The sequence below is a fragment of the Delphinapterus leucas genome, chromosome 3, assembly GCF_059928025.1.
Source record: "Delphinapterus leucas isolate spDelLeu-1000000601 "Yukka" chromosome 3, BTC_Dleu_Yukka2, whole genome shotgun sequence".
Classification (NCBI taxonomy): domain Eukaryota; kingdom Metazoa; phylum Chordata; class Mammalia; order Artiodactyla; family Monodontidae; genus Delphinapterus; species Delphinapterus leucas.
Window position 1 is genome coordinate 63,251,158 of NC_143131.1, and position 24,996 is coordinate 63,276,153.

The 24,996-nt window shown below is 33.1% G+C and overlaps 1 protein-coding gene across 3 annotated transcripts in view; it reads right to left on the reverse strand.

The window, feature by feature from the left end:
- The window catches only part of AP3B1 (adaptor related protein complex 3 subunit beta 1), a 276,365-nt gene that overhangs the window by 185,697 nt on the left and 65,672 nt on the right, over positions 1–24,996 (reverse strand). For all 3 annotated transcript variants that reach the window (XM_089909045.1, XM_022594378.3, XM_089909046.1), the window contains 4 exons: positions 15,955–16,050; positions 15,162–15,322; positions 13,008–13,074; positions 5,756–5,938 (listed from right to left, as the gene is read on the reverse strand). In XM_089909045.1, the coding sequence (XP_089765171.1) occupies positions 5,756–5,938; positions 13,008–13,074; positions 15,162–15,322; positions 15,955–16,050 (507 nt within the window). The remainder of the gene's footprint in view (positions 1–5,755; positions 5,939–13,007; positions 13,075–15,161; positions 15,323–15,954; positions 16,051–24,996) is intronic.

The window sequence follows — 24,996 nt, forward strand, 5'->3', positions numbered from 1 at the left end:
TTGTATTATTTAACTTCTTTTTTTTAACCACATACATGTTACTTGAATAAAATTTTAAATGTTTCTTTAGAAAAGAAACTATGTAAGTTTAAAAAACCAAATCAAAAATAAACTATAAACAATAAAAATCTTTAAGATAAATGCTCCATAACCAATGCAGGGAGCAGAGACCTCATTTCAATATCAGCTCATGGTCCATAGTTTCCCATTAAACTGCACACTGAACCCTTCCTTCGTCAATAGTTGCCTGAAAGAGTGAGCTAAAAACTTTTTTATTTGCATTGTAAACCACGAATTCTACCACAACTCTTCACTATTTTGTTTTTTAAAAATTCCGCAGAATAGCAAGTAAGATTCAAAAACAGCCCATTAGTAAGACAAAATACAAAATTTATTTTACAAAGAAAGTTAACCTGCAAAGAAAAAAAAAAAAAAATCTCTAACACTTGGGTCCTCTAAAACAGGGCCTGGATGTGGAGTTTCGAGTCTATTCCCAAAATATTTTTGTACTTGCAGAAAACTGCTAATCAAGAAGTATGTCCATGAATTTTGTGTTCTAATGGGTTCTTATCTTATAGCCACCCTTGAAAAACTTAAGAAACGTATCTTAAAAATACTTGAAACAAAATTGTAAACTTGGAACTTTCTTACACCTATATAAGGTTTTATAATTGAAATACAGATATAATGAGAGGAAGAAAAGTAAAATCATCATTTTCAATTTCAAAATGGCATACATATTCCCACCAGAATGTTATTACCTAGATTCATATGCTAAAAACTGTGAACATACATAATTTTAAGTTCTAAATCAGTGAAGTAAAATATTTTGATAATTCTTCCAAAACCATCACATCCTAGAGAAAGTTCAACTTTAATTCATAAAATGAAAGACATTCCTGTCAGGCCCAGTTTCACTTCAGTTTATAATTAATGCCACTAATTTTTTTTTAATCACTCTTAAAATTTACTTGGTTTTTTTATAACATTTATTTTTAAAAATCTATTACTTCTACAAAAGCACTTTAGACTTAGAGACTTGCATTTAGGCTTCAAGAATTCTCCTACAATAGGCTTGAATGATACAAAGAAAACATTTAAGTAATTTTATATCCTTGAAAATTATATAAAGTTGACCCAGAATTTTAAAAAAGCCACTTGGACTGCAAAGAGTAAGGTAAATTTAAGAAAATAAAAATGCAAATATGCATTTTAGCAGTCTCTTGAATTTATTAACCTAAAAGGTTTAATTTCCATTTTCCTGCATCAGCTGTATTTATAAAATGTCGTGCCCTATAAACAACGCTGTTATTTTCTATAGTCAAGCACCCTCTTAACAAATCTTCTCATTAATATGTAAATTCAAAGTCAATCGGTCTTCTCCCTGACAGCCCCATGAATTCCTAGTGCACTGTATAATCGGCTTTGACTTGGCATCCACTATTTATCATCAAAGATGTCAGTTAGAAAAATTATGGAAAATGCACTGCAATTGATATGACTGCAATCTACTTTGTCAACACTTAATTGTTCCTCAAATCATACATTTACATATAAACAGGCTAAGTACTGATCTATAATGATGCAAATAAACTAAATTAAAAATCGCTTCTGCCCCTGAAGAAGCTTGTTTGTATATGATGTGTTCATTTGAGGACTTACTGACAAAAGCATGTATATCAGCTCATCTCAAAAAGTACTTCTACTAATTTTCAATTCCTCAAAAAAACAATTTTGCTATGCTTCAAGCGTATGAACACAAACAAATGTTTTAAAGAATTCAATGAGAAACATAATTTTTCTCTTTGAAAAGCAAATGTAATTATGGTTGTTAGCTAACTGCAATGTCTGAGCACTGAGGATTGGGGAGGGGGCTTCAAACTTAGCTTTGACTAGAACACAATAAGCAAACACTCAGAAACTTATTAAAGTGAGCAAAAATATATTTTAATTTAAAAGTCACGAGTGAACAGATATAAAGGAAAGAATGTTGACCTAGGGATTAGATTATTCTGTTTATATTTCTAGCTCCACCTTTTGTAAGCAATATTATCTTAGGTGAGTAATTAAAATCTATACATCTCAGTTTTGTCACCTATAAAATGGGTATAATAATTCCCACTGCCCTATCTCAAATAAAATAGAACATAAGAAAATACACCAAAATAATAATTTGCTAAATATTAAGTATCACAGTATTTATTACTCTTCACATTTTCTTAATACTTAAAAAGAGAAACCTCTTGATCTTAATGAATTTGGTATTTATTATTTTAGGTAACTTTTAAGTCGATTATTTTAGTGAGTTTTCTCACTTGTAAATCCTTTCAGTTCAAGGTAAATGGCTCTTTATACATCATAAAATGGTGTTTACATAGCATTTATGCAAGTGACTTCTGCCTTATGTAAAGAGATGGGATGCTAGAATGAACACCCTTCTGCTAATTCTGTGAAAAAAACACATTCAAGTGTTGATGATTAAGAGACATAAAAGGATATTAACAACTCAGCACTAACTCTGCTGAAGTACTGTTCCAATTTCTTTCTATTCTATAATACTTTAACAGTTCTTTACTCCATCGTATGCTTTTTACAACATGAGAAGTGAAGAATGAAAGCAGATATAAATGCTGAATACTTCTCAGTTTCTTCCAGGTATGGTCAAACTTTGCTTTAGAAATTGGCAAACTGAATCATAAAGTTAAAATCACCCTGCCTAGACCTAAAAAGTTGGATGCAACTTGAAGTCTAGGCCAAAAAGTCCCCAAGACTATAAGTGGCTGGACTGCTCATTCAAAAGTTTCTCCGTTAGACAGAATTAACAGCTAGTCACTGAGATGGGTTGACTGAAAGAGTAAGCATGGACACAGTCTAAATTATGATAATCCACTTGAACTTTCATTTTATAAGATATATTTGTACCAAAAGTCTTACATCTTTGACAATCCCTTACTTCTAACCCTACAATAAAGGACGACACTTTCAAATCTTTCCCGATGGTACTTAACAGAACACATATGTACACAAGGAGACACAAGCCTGTTATCCTGATTATTTTGGAGTCAACTGATATCATTTTTTTAAATAGCTTTATTGGAGTCTGATATCATTTTAAATCAATAAATAAAGTGCAATGTATTATTCAAAGTAAAATTTATAACCACCAAAACAAGTGAAATTCAGTGGTTGCCAGTAATTGTCTCTAAGGGGTCAACCAAGAGTTATGAGAAGGAAGACTTATTTTTTATTTCACCATGTGCTTGAATTGCTTCTATAGCTAAAAAAAAAAAAATACATATGATTATAGTTAGCTACACCCTTATAAATGTTCTATTGAAGTGGTTTTCTTTCTTTTCCTTCCTTAAGCCAAGGAGTCTTTCTCAAAGGGAAATCATATGCAAAGCTGCCTATGAAAGGCAAGCAAAGGTGAAGCTGCTCTGTTGGAATGGTGGCAAGAGCCAGACAGTTGCACACTCGAGAGCGCCACTGCCCCCTGTGGTTGCTCCTGTGGCACTGTTAGCTTCCTGAGGACAGAGCTGCGCACTTGGAAGCCACAAAATTAGTCTACTAACCACATAATTTAGAATAATGCCAAAGTCAGACTGCAAATAAATGGCAAAGATAAGAAATGATTTAGCACAATTCCAGTGTACCCAGGACAATGATCAGACTTCATCTCGTGTTTGTAAAAATTAACGTTCACAGAGTTACATGTGAAAACACAAAGAATGCATTATAGTACCAATTTTAAAAACTATCTGTCAAAAGAATAAATATATATGGTAGTGTAGAATTTAACTCTCCTGCTTTGTGCATAGCTTTAAAAACTAATTTTATCTAAAATAAGATGAAACAAAATTCAAGGAACAGAAACACAAAGTACAAAAACAGAGATTTTAAAGTCTACTTTTAGAAGATAAGGTAAGGAAAATACATTTTTTAAACTCCAGTTTCTATATAATGATAAAGCAGGGATCACTTGCATACAGCTACTGAAAATGATTTGATGATGACAGGAAAGTAAAATTAAAAATTTTAAATAGAGACAGTGGCTAGATAACATAAAATTACCTATAATCTTACACAATAAGAAAAAAATATATCTGAATAGCATTCTGGAAAGGAACTGGCTGAAATCAAACACATAGCTATTAGCAACAAAAATCTCTCTCCAAAGTTACCACTGACACAAAAGGGGCAAGACACTTGCAGCATGGACATGTTGCTTAATCCAGCAAAAGTGCCATCAAAAGATTACTTCGTTCAATGATAAAATTTCATCAATCTAAGAGCCCTATGTGGCATTAGACTTTTACATACAAATACTTTAAAACATACTTTGAATTTTAAGTAGAATAACCCAATCACTTTTTAAATACTAAAATTAAGATAGAGTCAATATTACAGATAGCCTTCTGGATAAAGATATATTTTTAAAAATTTAAATACTTTTTAATACTAACAATACTTAGTAAATGCAGAAAACATTGATGAATATTTTAAACATTTAAACTCCTTAAATATCAGAAAACTTAACATGTTACCTAAAGCAAGAATTATGAACATTTTTCCATTTTATATACATTTTTCTCTCACTTTAATATTATTTCTCATTAACAAAAGCAATTAGTACTGAACACTCAATCAAAGCCTATTCATAACTTTGTATAAAAAACACTATGACATAATTGGGAGATATCTGGTCTTTTACTTTCTATACTGCTTTTAAAATCTATAATACTGCTTTTTAAAAAGACAAAAAAGAAATACCTCAAGACTAGAATGAATGAGAGTGCTATACTTGTAATATTTAATGATTTCTTTAAACAACTTAAAGCTTACACTTAAATCTTATACATACATTGAGAGATCTCTATTGCAAACTGTGTAATAAAGCCTTCTAAATTGTTAATATAATGAAAAGAATAAGGTATGCTTCTAATTTAATCTGCACAAAGAAAACAAATAACTTCACTGTAAGATATACTTAATAATTTTACTAAAATTCTACCAGCTTAAGTGAAAAAAAAAGTAAAACAAACATATTTTAGAAATTTAAAACTACAAAAAAGTAGTTTAAAAGTCCAACAATAGGGCTTCCCTGGTGGTGCAGTGGTTGAGAGTCCGCCTGCCGATGCAGGGGACACGGGTCGTGCCCCGGTCCGGGAAGATCTCATATACCGCGGAGCGGCTGGGCCCGTGAGCCATGGCCGCTGAGCCTGCGCGTCCGGAGCCTGTGCTCCGCAACGGGAGAGGCCACAACGGTGAGAGGCCCGCGCACCGCAAAAAAAAAAAAAAAAAAAGTGCAACAATAATTTATCTGTAAAGGTGAGAAATTATCTTAGGTATAAATTAACTTATGTTAGAGTCACGTTACCTACTTCACAAGTGAGTACCTGGAACAGCTGGGTCTCAAAGGTATGAAACTGACTAATAACCAAAATATCCATGATCTGGCAATGTCACTGCAAACACTGTATCATGCTGCCGCTCCTAACAAGGGGCTCTTGCCAGGCCTCATACTAAAAGTTTATACACTATGCCATTAAATATGCATCAATCAGTGCCAAAACAACGAACAATTATCCTTGCATTTATATTGGTTTCCTGCTTTCCAAAAGAACATGAGAAAAATTAGTCCTCCTTAAACATGCAGACTTCTATATTTTTCTACTCTTAATTTTTTGTACACATTTTAAAAAACTCAACCATTTTCTTAGTATAATTTTTAAGTGTAAGATTATTCAACACTTACCTCTTTCCAAGGACTGACAAACTGTGTACGGGCATATCGAGTTAGCATGTGGATTATGACAACCTGCCCCCACTCTTCTACATCAACTAGTAAATTACACAGCTTGCGGTAATTCTTGTGAATGAGATCTATTCTATCCGGGCATACTTCTTCAAAAGCCATGACAACACTGCCAGCCACCAACTAGAAAAGAAAGAAATAGTAACTCATTAAAAAATGTTTTCCTTCCATCAAGGATTCCATTCAGGCATTACAGAGATGCAATCAGTGTTATGGCAATCAATATTAAAAGTATTCAGTCATTTGATTAATAAAATGTTCCTGTTTGAATAACAAATTTTGAAGAGTCACTCCCTCAAAGAATAACTTTGATAGCTGTAACATGTCTGAAAAATGAATACTTTTCTAAAGTATTTGAATTAGAAGTATTAGCATTAAAAAAATCATAATATTTTTTATCTCATCACATAAAATTTCAATAAATTGTTCACATATGGATTAGACATATTAATCATGCAGTTTTCATTTTTAAAGCTTACCTGAACTCTAATCTAAAGATTCAGTATTTAGTACAATAACAAGGACCGTATCATATCAGTTTAAAATGAGAATGACCACAATTCCACAATGAACTTATCTTAAAGCGTGTGAGGACCTCACAAATGTCTTTAGTATAAAAATACTTTCAAATCTTACACACTTTAATCAACCTGTTAATTTTTACCGATATAATTTATTTACAAGGAAAAAATACTGGCTAAAATTTTAGAACATTATTATTACTTATATAATAATGTGTATAAATTGAAATAATGTATTACCAACAAAAGGTGGCTTTCTCCAAGACCAGTTAATGAAACATAAATGTTGTTTTTGGAATTGCCATGTTTTTGCAAAGTGGTGAAATTAAGATTTCTTTGGTATGAAGATACAAGCTAAGCAGAATATATAATATACAAATATTTTTATATAGGTACACTGGTATGTCTGCAGTTAGCCCACAATATAATAGGGTTTTGAAAAAATAAATTAATATCATATTCTTTCTGAACACTAGGGATCTTCATTTTAGTATCTAGAATTTCCCTAATGTCCTAAAATAAGCAATTAAATAGAAATATAACTTACTGAAATGGTACTTTTTGAAAAATATTAGATACAATGATATTCATATTTTTAGTGTTTAGTGTCCCTCTACTTGGCTGACATTTAGCTTATTAATGTGCAACCAACAATACAATTGAAAGAAAACAGCTCAGAATATAGACTTGCTATTATGCTAAACAAGTTTCCAGTCCTGTGGGGATTTTATGAATTACCAATCAGTATAAACGTGAAGCTGCATTTATTGACTCCAGCCCTGCCCATGTACTGGTGCCTGCTGGTCCCAGCATGTATGCACCTCAATCGAAAAAGCAAAGAATTGATTATCTGTGTGAACTAAATAAAAATGTATTATATGTATAATTTTCTATGTGCTATTGATATGGGAAGGAAGTTATGTTTGTGTTTTCAACACCACATTTTGATGTCTTCTGCACAAATCACTCTTCAGAAATTATATTCTGTGATAATCATATTTCTAAAAGATTAGAATTATCATTTAAAAATCTCTTAAAACAACTAAATTTACGACATCAAACTATAGAGTAACACAGTATTTGTGAAATACATTTATATTTATATATGTCAATCTTATATTAAGATACATATTTTTTAATTGGCAAGGGTGTTAAAGTACAAAAATAAATAATACCACTTAGAATAAAATAATCTATGAAATTGAAATGGGAATTCAACAAAATTTCAATTTAAGGAATACTATGTAAAATCAAGTTATTCTGCCCAAACCTAGAGATTATCTTTTTCAAATATGTTTAGACACCAAAGAATTAAAAGGAAAATCAGCTCCCACATGGTACTAAATTTATCAAAACAAGAGCTACAGGTACAAAATAGTTCTAAAGTATTAACAAATAACATGAAAATGAAAGAAAATAATTCATTACTTACGTAAAGATAAAGTTCATGGAAACACAAAAATAATTAGGAAGAACATAAAGAAAAGAACCTTTACAAAATAAAACTGATGATTTTAGATATTTCATTATATGGTTTTAACAATCGACTCTAGCCTAAACACTGCCAGAAGAATTGATTATTCTGGTATATTAAATATTCAATATTCTATACAACTTACAGAATTAAAATAAAATGATCTACTCAGATTTGAAAAACAAAAATATTGGTTTCCCAAAAACAGACAGTTAATTTCCATCTCACTGTGTCAATAGTAGCTTTTTATATAAGGGGAAAAATAAATCACTCCAAGAAAACTAGCAATGAACTCATCAAATTCAAATGCCGTTTTCCATTTACGTATTTTTTATATTAAAGCAATAAACATGGTTCATTTATCTTCCCTTGGTTGTCACGTTTTTCTGTGCTGTTGCTATGAACTTCAGCCATTAGCTGTGCTCCAAGGTAAACTACATGAACCATCAACAAAAGTGACACTCCATCTATGGAGTTCATATTTTCGCCAGATTATCTATGCTAGTTGACAAGCTGGTAATGAAAAAAATCACACTAAGCAAATGGTTCCTCTAATAACAATAAATTTTCTATAAAATTATGAAGGGTACAAAACGTTTCCTTGCATCTATTTTGTCATGAATTCTAATTAACGTTGCAAAAACCTGAGAGTGCTGGGTCATCACAAGAAGTGCATCAAGGTTTGATTGATAATATGGTGTAAGCTGGCCAATGCAGCCAAGATTTTCTTCTCTTAAATTAATGGCCATCCAACCTGCCCTAATCATACAGCCCAAATGATATTCCCCTTCTTATTTCAATTTTCTTGAGGCATGGAAAATGGGAAAGATCAGTCATTTATCTTCTAATAGCTGGATAATAGATCTAACACAATAAAACATCTGCACAAACGAAGAGGTGTGTTTTTTTGCCCACAATAGTGAAGCTTTTACCAACATTAAACCAATAACTTATAAAATGGTGTCTTACCCTCACAGCTTAGCTATGAACTACCAATATATTCACTAATTAAGAAGAAACTCTGTCATCAAAAAAATATAAACAACTCAGATTTTCAGTAGGCACTGACCTAATTTGTTTTCCTAAGAAACTCTGTTTTCTATTAGAAAGTTAAATGCTACAAAAGGATTTCTTTAAAATTAACCTGAAAGGAAAAGGAAATAAACACCTTTTGAGGTGTTCTAAATAAAAGAAAGAAGGTTCACTACAAAGCTTAAATTGCTCAACAAGTATGAATTTCTACATTTTAAAGAAAAACAAGAGAAAGAATTATAAATTTTAAAAAGGAATTTACACCTGAACATTAGGAAAGGTTTTCAATAAAGAAGAAAAGTGTTTAGGATATGTTAAATAGAGAAAATATGATGAAAATGATAAATCTAGGAATATACAATGAAGAAATTATATTAAAAAAACTTATAACAGTTGACTGGGTATGATCAAGGATAAATAAAATGTTCCCTTTCAATTATACTGACAATTGTAAGCTTCTATAATACCTTTTAAAATTTACAGATACCTTCAGACAACAGTTATCTAAGTAACTCTAAAATGTTCTTCTAGTTACATTACCATAACTGTATTCCTAACCCCAAAGTGACTTATTTTGGGGAAAGGACTATTCATATGACAAATACTGGTCTTTCTCCAGTAAAAGGGAAAAACATTTCTATTATATTGTAATAAGCTTTTTATTTCCACCTTTCCTTAACATGAGAATTACACAACTAATTTTCTTTGAGATCTCAACTTCAAGAAAATCTTCCTTTCGGCTAAAAGAAGCAACAGAAGGTATATCTCATAATGAACAGAGGTTAAAGAAAGAAAAGTTTTTAAACATGTTAACACCTTTCAAATTTATATTTATCAGTAGCAAGAGCAATGTTATCATCATCATCATAATGATCCCAAGAAGCTCCTGCTGACAGCAAATAAATTCCTTTTCAAAATGTGGAAATAAATTAGACCTGGTTCATTTAATTAGGAAATTTTTAAACAAAAATGATTTAGGATTACTGATTTCAAATGTCAATGATAACATTATTAATTGGGGGGGGAAGAAATATAGCTGTATCCCTTCAATATATTATACATGACAAGAAAAAGTAATAATAAAGATAAGATCCATAAATATCTATATAGATATCAGAATATTTTTAACCTTTCTACATCAAATTATAACCATACAAAGGAAAAAATTATCAGAAAACATTCACAAAACATAATTAAATACTGGGTAGACAAGTTAATGGTACCTAGGGAAATCTGAATCTCTCAACCCAAACTCAGAAAAAGCAAAAAGATTAAAACTTAAGCTCTAAGCATAATTAAAATACAGAGAATCTCCAAACTTCGATTATATATAAGTAGAAAAATAAGTCCTAAATCCCAGAGTGTTATCTTTCATGTATACATCATAAAACCTCACAAAGATCTATGACAGTCTGAAACAACTGAAGGGGCATTAAACAAAAGAACAAAAAGAACCAAAAGAATGAAAATGAGATAAAGAAGTAAAAAGGTTTAGAGAGATAATGGTTGAAATGTAAGACAGGCAAAGAAGATCCAACTTAGAGAAAACTGAAATCCCTGAAGAAGAAAAAGTAACAATTGAACAGAATTAATATTTAAAACTTAATCTTAAACAACAACAACAACAGTTTGCCAGAAATAACATAAATTCTAAATCTATATTTTAAAAAGCCTCACTGGGTACTAGGGAAAAAATTGACCCATATCAACTAACCCTGAGACACCAGGTAAAACTATTATATTTCAAAGATAAAGAGAAAATCCTCACGGTCAGCATCTTACTTAACACAGACACATTACAGGCATTTCCTTTGAACTAAAACAAGGCAAGGATGTCCACCATCTCCACTACTATTGAACACTGTACTAAAGTTATAAACCAATATAATTAGACAAGAAAAATTAGAGTCATAGGTATTGGAAAAGAGGAAGTAAAATTATGTTTGCAAATGATATGATTTATTTTCCAGAATAAAACAAATGGAGATTGAAAGATAAAACTAAATCAAACAATAAAAGAATTCAGTAAAGAAGCAGGATATAAAATTACCACACAGAAAATCAATAGCTTTCTTAGAGAACAATATAACAAGTTCAACCATACAATGATAAAGCGATTTCAATTTACAACAGCATTCAAAGAAGCAAGGCTAACAATAAATATAACTCTAAACCAATATTTAACTCAATTAGTAGTCCCCATCTCACTACTCTTCGCAGAGTACATGCTAGCAATTCTGAAACAATACTTTATCTGCATTCTGGGACTGAGTAAATAAGTAAATATATTGTGGATAATGCAAGTCACATTTCTTAATGTTGGAAAAAATGAAGTTACAAATATGAAAAGGTAGGACACTGGAAGGAACATTGTGCTCTTGCTCTGAAATTAGAGAATTCAGTATAAACTACTGCTGTTTCATATGGATAGAAAAATAGATATAGGTGGTTTTTTAATTTTTAAAAAATAAACGTATCCTATATAACACTTTAGGAATGAAGAGTGCCTTATAAATGATAGACAGTCAAAGCTCCCAAAGGATCTACCTATGAACTCTGAGCATGACACACACCATCCGGGAAGCAAAACACTGAAAATAATAAAAAATACCTAATTACTATCACCAAGAATATTAACAAATTAATTCTCACAATTATTCAACAACTATTAAAGACCTACTATGACCAAGTACAATATTTTTTTCTACTGTATTTTGGAAATAAATGGTCAGAACCCAAGAACAGACATCCTAAATTTACAAAGAAATTGTATTCTTTACATTTCTTTTTGAGTCATTTGTTTCTTATTTATCCTTTTATGGTGTCAGGCACGTGCTAAGGATTTTATATACAACAGCTCTTTCAACACAAACAAAAACTTTATACATGGGAAATTATAAGCCCTAAAAATCTGCCCTAAGACAAAAACTGTTACTAGAGATTGAGACATTTTACAATGACAAAAGGAAGGTAAAACAATTATAAATACAGATGCACCAAATACCAGAGCTCCTAAATATATGAAGTAAACACTGACAGAATTGAAGGGAGAAATAGACAGCTCTATAGCAATAGTAGACTTCAACACTCTGCTTTCAATGAGCCACAAGAAAGAAGATCAACAAAGAAATAGAAGACTTGCACAACACTATAAACCAATTACACCCAAGAGACATCTACTGAACCCTCCACTCAAAAAGAGCAGAATATATTGGGTTGGTCAAAAAGTTTGGCTGGGTTTTTCCATACCATCTCATGGAAAAACCCTAACAAACTTTTTGGCCAACCCAATACACTCCTCTCAAATACACACTGAGCATTCTCCAAGACAGACCATATGCTAAGCCATATAATAATAGCTATATGAGTCTAGTGGTTACTGTATCAGATAGCTGCTATATACAGATATACGTGCACCTGGGTGATACCATCCTAAGATGAGCTGGAATCCTTTTCCTGAATAGTTTTGAGCCATATATATGGGTGCAGAAGCCTCCATCAAAGATACCATTACACCAGCTCCTCCAGAGGTCTGCTCAGAGACCCCATGCATCATCACTATTTCTAGACCTCATTATCATGTCACTACACACAAAGAATAGGAGTGGAATAGGAAGGAGGAAGAGACATGTACATTCCCAAAAGATGGGAAGTTTACCCAGTAAGATCATTCTACCCAACCAATAAAACAGCGTTATACATATGAAAACATTTTAGTATTTAAGAAAAAAACAACAACACACTTGTAATACTAAAACACACTCCTCTAATTTTTCATTATCTCTTTAATACTGAATACTTCATTTTAAAATAATTATTTGTTCCCAAGTGATTCAGCCTTTAAAAATCCTAATAAATCATTGCTTAAAATAAAAAAGCTGACCTTAAAAGCAGTCAACAATTTAGCCACAGGTTAAAAAAAGAATTTTCTTTCCCCAACTTTCCCTTCTTCAGATTCTGATGAAGAAACATGTAACGAACTAAAATTCCAAATGCAATCTTTCTCTTTACCTGGACATTTTTATTCTTCAAGGATTTTAATGAGCTCCATTAATATTTATACATTTCAAAATCCATAAGAACAATTATATCAAATATACAACAGTAAAATGATACTATGTAAATAAAGCACAATTTTACTTGGACATAAAAAGATATTACTTACTGTGCTTTTATCCTTCAGAAGTTTTTCAATTATTTCAATTAACATTTCCTTCTGCTCTGGATCAAGGCTAAACCATAAAAGGAAAAAAATTTACATTAAGTTTTTTTTCCTTTAATTCTAACTTTAAATGAAGCTAATCATTTCAAGGATATTGAAAAAATTTTAAAGTGGGGGAGACTTGTGTCTAGACAAAAATAAACAGAAAACAAATTTAAAGTGGAACGGGTTGATTTTTCCCACAGATGTGTCCTAATCTTTCTATCTAAAGTTGCTCATATTAATTAAACCCAGATACCAATACTGTTAAGAAAATATTTAAAGAACAAATCCACTTCTTAAAAAGAAGATGGAAAGCCTTAAGAAAGTAATTGCAAGTAGATAAACCACAAAATCTTTTTTTAACTGGGGGGAAAATAACAGGATAGCAATCATTTTTGAGCATGGACACATAATTGTCAAAAAAATATATACAGAATTTCCAAATAAGAATTTTGTACCGTTCTAGTTTACTGATAGAGACACGTATAATAAAACCTGCCATCTAAAACCAAGAAATATAAACAAAGGCCCACATACGCACAGAATTGACAGATGCATCTAAATAGCAGCTGTAAGCACTGAAATATTGTTAATAATATAATTTCTTCCTAGCATAGAATTCAACTGTTCATTTATTGAGAAGCTAAACGATGGGCATACAAAGAAAAGTAAGACAGTCTAATAAAGACAGTCCCAAACATAATCATACCATATAATGGAGGTATATATAAGGGATTATGGGGATAAAGAAGGACACCAATGGAGGCAGGAAGGTTGTGGAGGGTTTCTTTTGGGAAGTGACATCTCAGACGAATCTTAAACAACTTGACTTTAGAGCTGGAAAAAGTAGGAAATATTCTAGGTAGAGACTAAAGGAGGAACAAAAGATGGTAATGAGATAAAAACATTTTATGTAGAGGACTAATAGGCAGTACTGAGCTACGAGACTGTAAATTCAAGACAAAGAGAGGTTAAATGGAGCCCAGTGATGGGCTTTTAAACTATCGTAGTGAGCTTGGATCTTATTTTGTAAGTTGATAACAAGAAAGGATAATGACTAAGAAGTGTGAGATAACTTTGTCTGACAGTTAACCTAAGAAAATGATTTTTTACTTTTCACAAACATTATATAAGTTTTCTACTGATCATTATAATTATCTGAACATTCAAACCTTTTAATTCTTTCAAATGCCAACAACAGTCTCCCTTCTCCAGTCTTTCCTAACTAATCCCATTTCATTACATCTTTACTTTATGAAACCCTATATGATAATCTCTGAGCCCTATCCTATCGAAGGCATTGTTAGTGTGCCTTTGTATGTACATATATATCATATAGCAATATCTTATTCAATTATAGATTGCCTTTAATTATTTGGCATACGTTTGATTTTTTTCCCTCAATAGGGATGTGATACCACATTCTCTATCGTTTTCATACATCTTATGCATGTAACACAACACTAGAAACACAAAATGATCCTGATAAAAGTTTGTGGAATAAATGGTAACAGAAAATAATACCAAACGATTACAGATAATAATTATTTTATTTAGGCAATATGTTTTCCACAGAGATCAAGGTATCATACGATAATTTAATAAATATATAAATATGGTATTGTGCTATAGTTAAAAATCAGTATTAAAATAATATTTAATAAAATAGCTCTGGAAAAGAATCAGGCAAGGAAGAGAACAGCAGGATCAAAGATGGAAGAAGGGGTAACAAAGTGAATTGAGGCAATAACACACTTAAGATTCTACCCTGCAATAAATAGGAAAAAAAAATCTTAATTTTCTAATAACATGTGTATATGTAATGAGAGATGGACTATATAAATGATAATTCAACTTCTGATTATTTTTAAGTTATAAAATCCATAAATTATCACAGGCCCTAACAGGCTCACAAATAAAAACCTGCCTAGGGTCTCTATAACCAAAATAAAATTAAAGATGTCTAAAGAATGTTTGTGGGCAGGGGAAACACAGTCACTGAGTTTACTTAGTTTAAGGACAGACTAGTTATAAGCGCTAATAAAATAAGCCTCCAGGGGCTTTAACATTCCACACAACATTAGGGATCTTTGGTATTATTTACAAAGTACCAACCTGTACAATTTTTGTATCGCATGGGCTGCATTCTTCCTAACATACGGTGATAAGTCAGCAGAAGCTTCCTTAATAGCAAGCATCATAATAGGTACAATAATTGGCACTCTAATACTTGACAGAACTCTCAAAGCACTTGCACGAATTAGTTGATTTGGGTCCTAAAGACAGTACAAAAATATTCATCAAAATTTCAAGTTTTCAATATTTTAAATACATCTTTATGATACAGTTAACAGGTGCTTATAGGATGTAATACAACAATAGCAAAAAAAAAAAAAAAAAAAAACAAAGAAAACCAGGCTACTTAATTTAAATACCCAGTATATGGAAATGGCTAAGGAAAAAGAGAATTAAATAAATGTTTATTTCCCTGAATAATGTTTTAACAAGAAAAGTAATGGTTATAATTCTACTTGATCATATATTACTAAACATGCTGGGGTTTTAGAGTTTCATAATAACAAAATGCTGCAGGTCATAAATTTTATCTTTAAAAAAAGTCATGTCCCCTCTTTGTACACTTTCAACAACTAGTTGGTGTAATGATGAAGAGCTCTTTGAGGCACAATAATGATTATATTGAACATAAAGGAACATACAAGGCAAAGTCCAGTTGATTATAAGAATAAATTATTTTCTAAGGGCATTGAATAGGGACCATGAGAGGCCTTTTAACTCTTTCAAAACATGACTGTACCATTTAGTGGATTATTGCTCCACTTCTTTAAATGACACACCTTCAACTGTGCAGAAACGTTGCAGCTATTTGCCTACTCACTCTATTATTTACCTTCAGAGCTCGCTGAAAAGTGCTTATGGACAAGAGTGCCAGATCCTGCTGTTCTTCAGCATATCGGACCAGGTAAACATATACTAACTTCTTGATCTGTGAATAAGAAAAAATAAGTTAATCCTAGCCAGAGTGAAAATTAGACATTTAATATTTTCTATACTAAAATCCACACTCAACTTTCCTGAACTAAATAACTGAACCTGCTCATAGCCTAGATGGTAAAATAAAGATAATGTATTGTAGGATAATGAATAGAAACAGTAAAAGCTTGTGATGTAATAAGCATTTTAATAATCCAATCCACAATAGCAATATCCTATCAAGTTGTGCTTCCTCTTGATGGGAAAAAAAGTTCTTGAGCAAAACTCATACAAGAATATTAAAACATTAACTGATTTGGAACAGTATTTTCAAAATGAGGGATACAAATAATATAAAGACCTTGGGCTCTGTCCACTAACTATATGGTATGGGAGCTTATGTTTCCTCATCTGTCAAAAGGTGCTGAGGCCCAACTCTGATTCTATGGTAATAGTCACATTCCAATATACATTACATGGTATTTTCAGCTCAGTTAAGAATAATGTGTGACAATATCAATTTAATGTAATAAAAATTCCAAAAGGATGGAAGTGTGTTCTGAAAACCGCTTGCAAAGTCAATTTAATCACTAAATTTATAACAAAATTATGATGAGCAGAAAAATTAAATGAAAATTGGAATTTGAGTTGAAATTCTTCGACTGCTTCCTTCTGACACTGCTTGTAGCTTGTATCTCCCTTCTCAAATATCTTCAGATACCATTGATTGATTAATTTTCTGATATATCCCCATAGTACATATCTAAAAGTTAATGGAATGTTCAAAGAGCATGGGAAATGAGGGGGAGTAGCTGGAAATAGGTGGAATCAATGCTGAAAAGGAAAACAGTGCTATACTGTGCCATACTTTATATCACAGTAACCAATCTGGACTTCTTTAAAGACAACTGTCATGGCCTTCTCTCCCTTACAGTCCAATTCCCTTGACACAGCAGTGTTTTCAGTTCCTTCACCATCCTGTCTGTTCCCTTCTGAACTCACTCAATTTGTCTATATTTGTTTCAGTACAGCACTCCAAACTACAAATGAAGTCTAAGCAAGACAAACTAGTTAAGATTTTGAAAAAAAAAAAAAAAGCGAGGGCTTCCCTGGTGGCGCAGTGGTTGAGAGTCCACCTGCCGATGCAGGGGACACGGGTTCGTGCCCCGGTCCGGGAGGATCCCACATGCCGCGGAGTGGCTGGGCCCGTGAGCCATGGCCACTGGGCCTGCGCGTCCGGAGCCTGTGCTCCGCAGCGGGAGAGGCCACAACAGTGAGAGGCCCGCGTACCGCAAAAAAACAAAACAAAACAAAACAAAACCCATATACTTTTTCCAAATGCGCTACTGACTAAATCAATCCATACTCGAGTAATTGTCCTAGTGAGGTTTCTTCTTTTAAAAGGAGGGCAATATCTTACTTACCTATAGACATTTTCAACAACTTAAATTCAACACATCACGGCACCCTCCTCAGATAATTTTAGATCTTAATCTTTAATCCAACCTATTTTGCTGTTCTTCACAATTTCATGGACACAAGTGAAAACTTAATGAACATACTTTCTGCGTCTTTATCATTGATAAAATGCTAAACACACCATTTTAAGATGATACCAATTGATTCGTCTGTACTATATTGACAGGGTTATAGGTGAAACTAACAAAAAACATATTTCCAATTACTCTTCAGTGCTGAATAGATCCACAAAATCTTAAAAACGAAACCTAAAATCCTTAACTCAGTATTCAATACAGCCCATAATCTTCCTTTAAAGTCAAACAAGGAAGAGTCCCCAAATATAACTTGATTTTTTGTCTCAATCTCCACTCAGTTTATCAATCCTACTTTCTCCCAAGTTCTACTAATCAAAATCTTCCACAAAAGCAAAAATGAAACAATAAAATTTCCACTAAGAGAGGAACAGTACAACAAATTACAGTACATCCATATAATGCTGTACTATGTGGTCACTATATATAATTAAGTAAATCTGTACTTGACATTGAAAATATGTCCTTGTAAAAAATTTTAAGGGTGCAAAACAGTATGCACTGTATGATCGCACTTCTGTGTTAATAAAAAAGATACACATATATTGTATTTTATCACTCTAAGATAAACCACCAATTGTAAGATGTACCATAATTTTACAGACCTCAAAGAGAGGAAGAAAAAACCCTGCCAATTAATTGTAAGCCACCCTCAATTGTTAAGATAAGTCCCAACTGCATAAACTTTAAAATAGAAAACAGATGTCTTAGAATGGACATTATATGGTAATAATAGCAAATATTTATACACTTAACTATGTGTCAGGCACTGTTCTACATGTTATATTTAGATTAATTCATTTTATATTCACAACTCAATGAACAGGTATTACCTTTCCTGTTTTACAGGTGAAGAAACTGAAGCACAGAGAAGTTAAGTAACTTGACCAATATAGAAATCTATTAAATGAAGAACCAGGATTCAAACCAGGTAAGCATAAAAGTTGAAAAAATTTATATAGTAAAATGTTAACAGTGACTAGCTCTGGGTGACGGCATTAACCAGTGACCCTCACTCTTTACATCTTTCTATATTATTTAATTTTTTTACAATGAATATTAATTTTATGTTCAGATAAAACAATAAAGACATTTTCATTTTAGGGGTGAATCTCATCTTTCTAGACATCCTCCAACACAGAATAATAGTACTTTCTCTGATTATAAAAGTATTTTTAAATGTTCATTATAAACAATCTGAAACTGAAAACATTTTTAAGTTCCCACATTCCTATGATGGCTTTTTCTATAGCACTGGCAACATGTAGCCACCAGAACTATTTTAAACCTGTTCAATAGACAAAAACTCAGCTAAATCAACAAGTTTTTGCAAGTCAACCAACCTGTGACAGCCCCTTGCTTCTGAACGTTAGCCAATCAGGAACAAATTCACTCTAAAAAAACACACCTCTTAGTGCCAATCAATGAAAAGCAGTCTCACCCAAGTGACCACTCATCTACAGATGATATCAACCCACTTAGGCTCCTTAAAGTCCATGAAACTTTCAAATGATCATGTAATCAAGTGATCTCACACAAGAATACAAAAAATGGGTTCCAATATTACGTGGTACTAGTATACAAGATGGCAACCAAATGATCCAAAATATACCCAATGTTTTAGATTATATTTAAATGGAAATATAAATTTTAAAAATTCTTAAATCTCAGTTTAGAAGCACTTATCTAATTGTTTGAGTTATAAATGATTTTCTCCCCAACCAGATTTTAAAGTTCCTAAGTTAAGGATATATGTATATGCATAGCTGGGATTCACTTTGTTATAAAGCAGAAACTAACACACCATTGTAAAGCAATTATACTCCAACAAAGATGTTAAAAAAAAAGTTCCTAAGTTACAACAGTGCCAAAAAGCAACCAACACTTGCTGGTTGACTGATTTATACCAATTTAAATATATCAAATCAACACACAAGATGTATTTTAAATAAGATATTTCTCAAATTCACCTTGGAATGAACATGAGGTTATTTTGTACAGGAACCATTCCTTATTAATCTATATACTCCCACAACCTATCACATAGCCTGGCAATATAGTAAAAGCCCAATAATTATCAGCTGAATGCAACATCACAGCCCAATGAGAGACTGGGAAAAAAAAAGACATTTCCCATTAGATTGCTATACCTAGGATCTAACTTACCACCAATAGATATAATTCATGAAGTAGATGTCTAAAAGGACATCAACATACTGTGAGAAAACAATAGGTATTAAGAAGACTGCCTCAAAAGTCTTTAACTTGTGGGGTTTTTTTAGAAAATTAATCATTTAAAATATTATTTCTCTTTACCAATTATATTCGGATCTCAGTCTACAGTTCTCAGGAAACTTTTGAAACAAGAATGGGTTAGGATCCACCCACCCCCTCATCTTCTTGGGATGTATTTTCTCAGCAACACCTTTATTTACTTAACTGTACAGCCAACTTGTAAAGCTGAATTATGAACTCCAGAATATATCCAGGAGTTTATACTGGGAACACTGAAACGTTCAAACCACAGCTGAGCTACCAGGCACTGCTATAATTACTCACTATTGGAGAAGGATTATTGTGACTGTTATAGCAAAAAGCATAACGTTATTAAATCACAGAAGGTTGCAAAACATTAAATTTGTTCTAGTTCTAAGAATCAATCAAAATTGACCACAAGAGGCCTATGCACTGACTGGCTGCAGGTGTGCAGAGAAAGCCTACTTTCCCTGAAACCATTCTGTGATCAGAAATGGGAGTACTTAAAGCTCCGTGACTACACCATTCTCTTATCAGTTACTTTCATTCAGTGTTACAATATTCCTTGCTGTAAAGCTAATCATAGCAGAGCCCCAGTAGGCTGGAAGAACACAGGCAGACCTGTTTAATTAGTTTATCAATACTAGTACATCAAACTTCATGAGTTATTGACTAAACCTTTGATTATTTTAGTACTATGGCTTACTAGGTCACTTTTGGTATCATTTGACATCGAATGGCAGATGACGTACAGCTCAACTGTGTGTCTAAGGCAGTATGTACTGGTAAAAATGAAATTTTGTACTTGATAACAATGAAACATCAATCAATTCTGAACACAAATTTTAAGAAGCTTATGTCAGTTTTCCCACAACATTAGAGGATTAAGCATGTTTCCAAGAACTAACAAGGTATTTCAAGAACAAAAAAAATCCAAAACAAATAGACTCAATAGAGTAGTCCCCCTCTATCTGTGGGGGATACGTTCTAAGACAACCAGTAGATGTCTGAAACTATGGACGCTACCAAGTTCTATATACACTATGTTTTTTCCTATACACAGATATACACAGTTTAATTTATAAATTAGGCACAGTACGAGGCTAACAACAATAGCTAGTAATAAAATAGAACAGTTGTAAGAATACACTTTAATAAGTTATGTGAGTGTGTTCTCTCTCTTTCTCTCTCTCTCATATTGGACTGCACTTACCCTTCTTTTTGTGGTGATGTGAGATGATGGAATGTCTATGTGCTAAGATGAAGTAAGGTGAATGAAGTAGGCATTGTGATGCAGGGTTAGGCTACTACTGACCCTCTCATGGTCCATCAGAAGGAGGATCATCTGCTCTAGGTGATCCTGGGTCACTGAGCATGACAGTGTCAATGGTTAGATGTCAGGAGCAGATGATGTCGATGCTTGGGGATCCCAGACAGAACAGCACAAAATTTCATCGCACTACTCGTAACGGTGTGCAGTTTAAACTTATGAATTGTTTATCTCCAGAATTTTCCATTTAATACTTTTGGACTGCTAACCACAGGTAACTGAAACCGTGGAAAGTGAAACCACAAGGAAGGGGAGACTACTGTAATTATGTTTATAGTGACATTTTTGTTACAGAACATTAGATAGCATACCAGAATCTGATTGTAAAGGATAAACATGAATAGAAAAGTTCTACTGTTGATAACTATCTGAACATTACAAACAGCTCTGAATAAATAATAAACAGTACAGAATTTTCTGTTTACAACAAGAAGACTGGAATTCCAGAGTGAACTACTTACAGCATAACTTATTACCAATATCTCAGGACTTGGTCATTTCTACCCACATCTAAAACATAAAAAATTTATACCCAATTGGGCAGAAGACCTAAATAGACATTTCTCTAAAGAAGACATACAGATGGTCAACAGGCATATGAAGAGGTGCTCAACATCACTAAATATTAGAGAAATGCAAATCAAAACTAGAATGAGGTACCACCGCACTCCAGTCAGAATAACCATCATTAAAAAAATCTACAGGGACTTCCTGGTGGAGCAGTGGTTAAGAATCTGCCTGCCAATGCAGGGAACACAGGTTCGATCCCTGGTCTGGGAAGATCCCACGTGCCGCGGAGTAATTAAGCCTGTGTGCTACAACTACTGAGCCTGTGCTCTAGCCCGTGAGCCACAACTACTGAAGCCCACGTGCCTAGAGCCCGTGCTCCACAACAAGAGAAGCCACCGCAATGAGAAGTCTGCACATGGCAAGGAGGAGAAGGCCCTGATCGATGCAACTAGAGAAAGCCCATGTGCAGCAACGAAGACCCAACACAGCCATAAATAAACAGATGGATAGATAGATAAAATTGATTCTTAAAAAAAAAAAAATCTACAAATAACAAATGCAGAAGAGGGTGTGAAGAAAGGGGAACCCTCCTACACTGTTGGTGGGAATGTAAAGTGGTACAGCCACTCTAGAAAAAAGTATGGAGGTTCCCCAAAAAACTAAGAGTTGCCATAGGATCCAGCAATCCCACTCCTGGGCATATACCCAGACAAAACTATAATTTGAAAAGATACATGCATCCCTATGTTCATAGCAGCACTGTTCACAATAGCCAAGACATGGAAACAACCTAAATGTCCATCGACAGACGAATGAATAAACAAGATGCTGTAGGTATATACAGTGGATACTACTCAGCCATAAAAAAAGAATTAAATAATACCATTTGCAGCAACATGAATGGATCTAGAGATTATGATACTAAGTGAAGTAAATCATAAAGAGAAAGACAAATACCATACGATGTCACTTACACGTGGAATCCAAAATGTGACACAAATGAACTTATCAATGAAACAGAAAGAGACTCACAGACATAAAGAACAGACCTGTGGTTGCCAAATGGGAGGGGAGAGGGGAAGGGATGGATTGGGAGTTTGGGATTAGCAGATACAAACTGTTATACAGTATGGATAAACAACAAGGTCCTGCTGTACAGCACAGGGAACTATATTCAATATCCTGTGATAAACCATAATGGGAAAGAATATGAAAAAATATATATACATATGTATAACTGAATCATGTTGCTGTACAGCAGAAATTAACACATTGTAAATCAATTATACTTCAATAAAATAAAGTTAAAAAAATTATAACAATGCCAGATACCTCCAAAGGATAGCTAATACCAGATGATGATAAGAGGTCAAAGACACTAAAGAAGAAACAGGAGGAAGGAATCACACAGGAAGGATGGCTCTAAAAGGGGAATGACCTAAAATGATTTCTGAAGCCAAGATACCTGGCTTTGGATTCTGACTGCCACATAGTAGCTGTGTGACCTTGGTCAGATAATCTAACCTCACTGCTACCTCATCCTCATATGGAAAATATGGAAAATGAAAGAACCAACTTCACAGGGTTATTTGTGAGGATAAAATGAGTTGATATAAGTAAGGCGTTAACAACCTAGCACAGACGGCATTTTTTAAGTGTTAGCAATCATTGTTGCTACTGAGAGACTGTATTCCCAGTAACGCTAAGACAAGCTTTACCTACAGCTCACAAATTTTCTAAGTGAAATCTTGATTTTTCTTTTTCAGCTACTTGAACTTTCTTATACCAGAAGCCATAAAACTAATGTACATATCAAATTAGAAGCTCAGATATCATGGCCATAACAAGTCAAAGACAGTTTAACTGAACTATCAATTCAGAATTATATTTTTTTAATAAACTTTTTATTTTATTTATTTTTTAACATCTTTATTGGAGTATAATTGCTTTACAATGGTGTGCTAGTTTCTGCTTTATAACAAAGTGAATCAGATATACATATACATATATCCCCATATCTCCTCCCTCTTGCGTCTCCCTCTCACCCTCCCTATCCCACCCCTCTAGGTGGCCACAAAGCACTGAGCTGATCTCCCTGTGCTATGCAGCTGCTTCCCACTAGCTATCTATTTTACATTTGGTAGTGTACATATGTCCATGCCACTCTCTCACTTCGCCCCAGCTTACCCTTCCCCCTCCCAGTGTCCTCAAGTCCACTCTCTATGTCTGCGTCTTTATTCCTGTCCTGCCCCTAGGTTCTTCAGAACCATTTTTTTTTTTAAGATTCCATACATATGTGCTAGCATACGGTATTTGTTTTTCTCTTTCTGACTTACTTCACTCTGCATGACAAGTCTCTAGGTCCATCCACCTCACTACAAATAACTCAATTATATTTACATGGTAACAAGCACATAAATAGTGCTTAATAAGTATCTGCTAAATTAATCATAAGTAAACTTTGCAAATACTATAAGATTACATGTGCAGTCTAGACTTCTCCCATTAATTAGAATCTTAGAAAGGATGGTTTATCAAGTTATTTAAATCCAATATTAATTAATTTATCTTAGTTCCTAAGTTGACAATAAGTGTACAAGTGTTTTGATTTTAATTTACCCAAGTTAGTCAAATTCACTCTATAATGCCTATTCATTTTGGCAGCAAAATTCACCTATTTGAAATATGTAATGTACTTACTATCTAACAAAAAAATGAAGTGTACTTTAAAATGTATCTAAAAAGTAGTTTTAAAGTACATATCTTTAAAATTCTATAATATAAATTATTCTAATAAAAAAGTTATGATAGGAAAATAATTCATTTTGTATATAGAAATGTGTACTCTAGAAACTGTATAACATATACTTCAGTGTACTTTTCCAGATTTTGAACATGCAAATGCAAGATTATTTAAACTACTCGTTTTCCTTATATGAGACACAATAACACCCAATCTACTGCACAGTGTAAAAATAATAGCTTAGAGTCTACATCACATCAACCTTGTGTTTGTATAATACAAATGAAGTGTGACCTGGCTGATCTTATTGCTCCACTTAAAAAATTCTACCATCATTCTCAGGTCATGATTATTTTATACACTCTGGGGTATTTTTTGTTTGGTTTGTTTCGTTTTGTTTTTGCGGTACACGGTCCTCTCACTGTTGTTGCCTCTCCCGTTGCGGAGCACAGGCTCCGGATGCGTAGGCTCAGCGGCCATGGCTCACGGGCCCAGCCGCTCCGCGGCATGTGGGATCTTCCCGGACCGGGGCACGAACCCGTGTCCCCTGCATCAGCAGGCGGACTC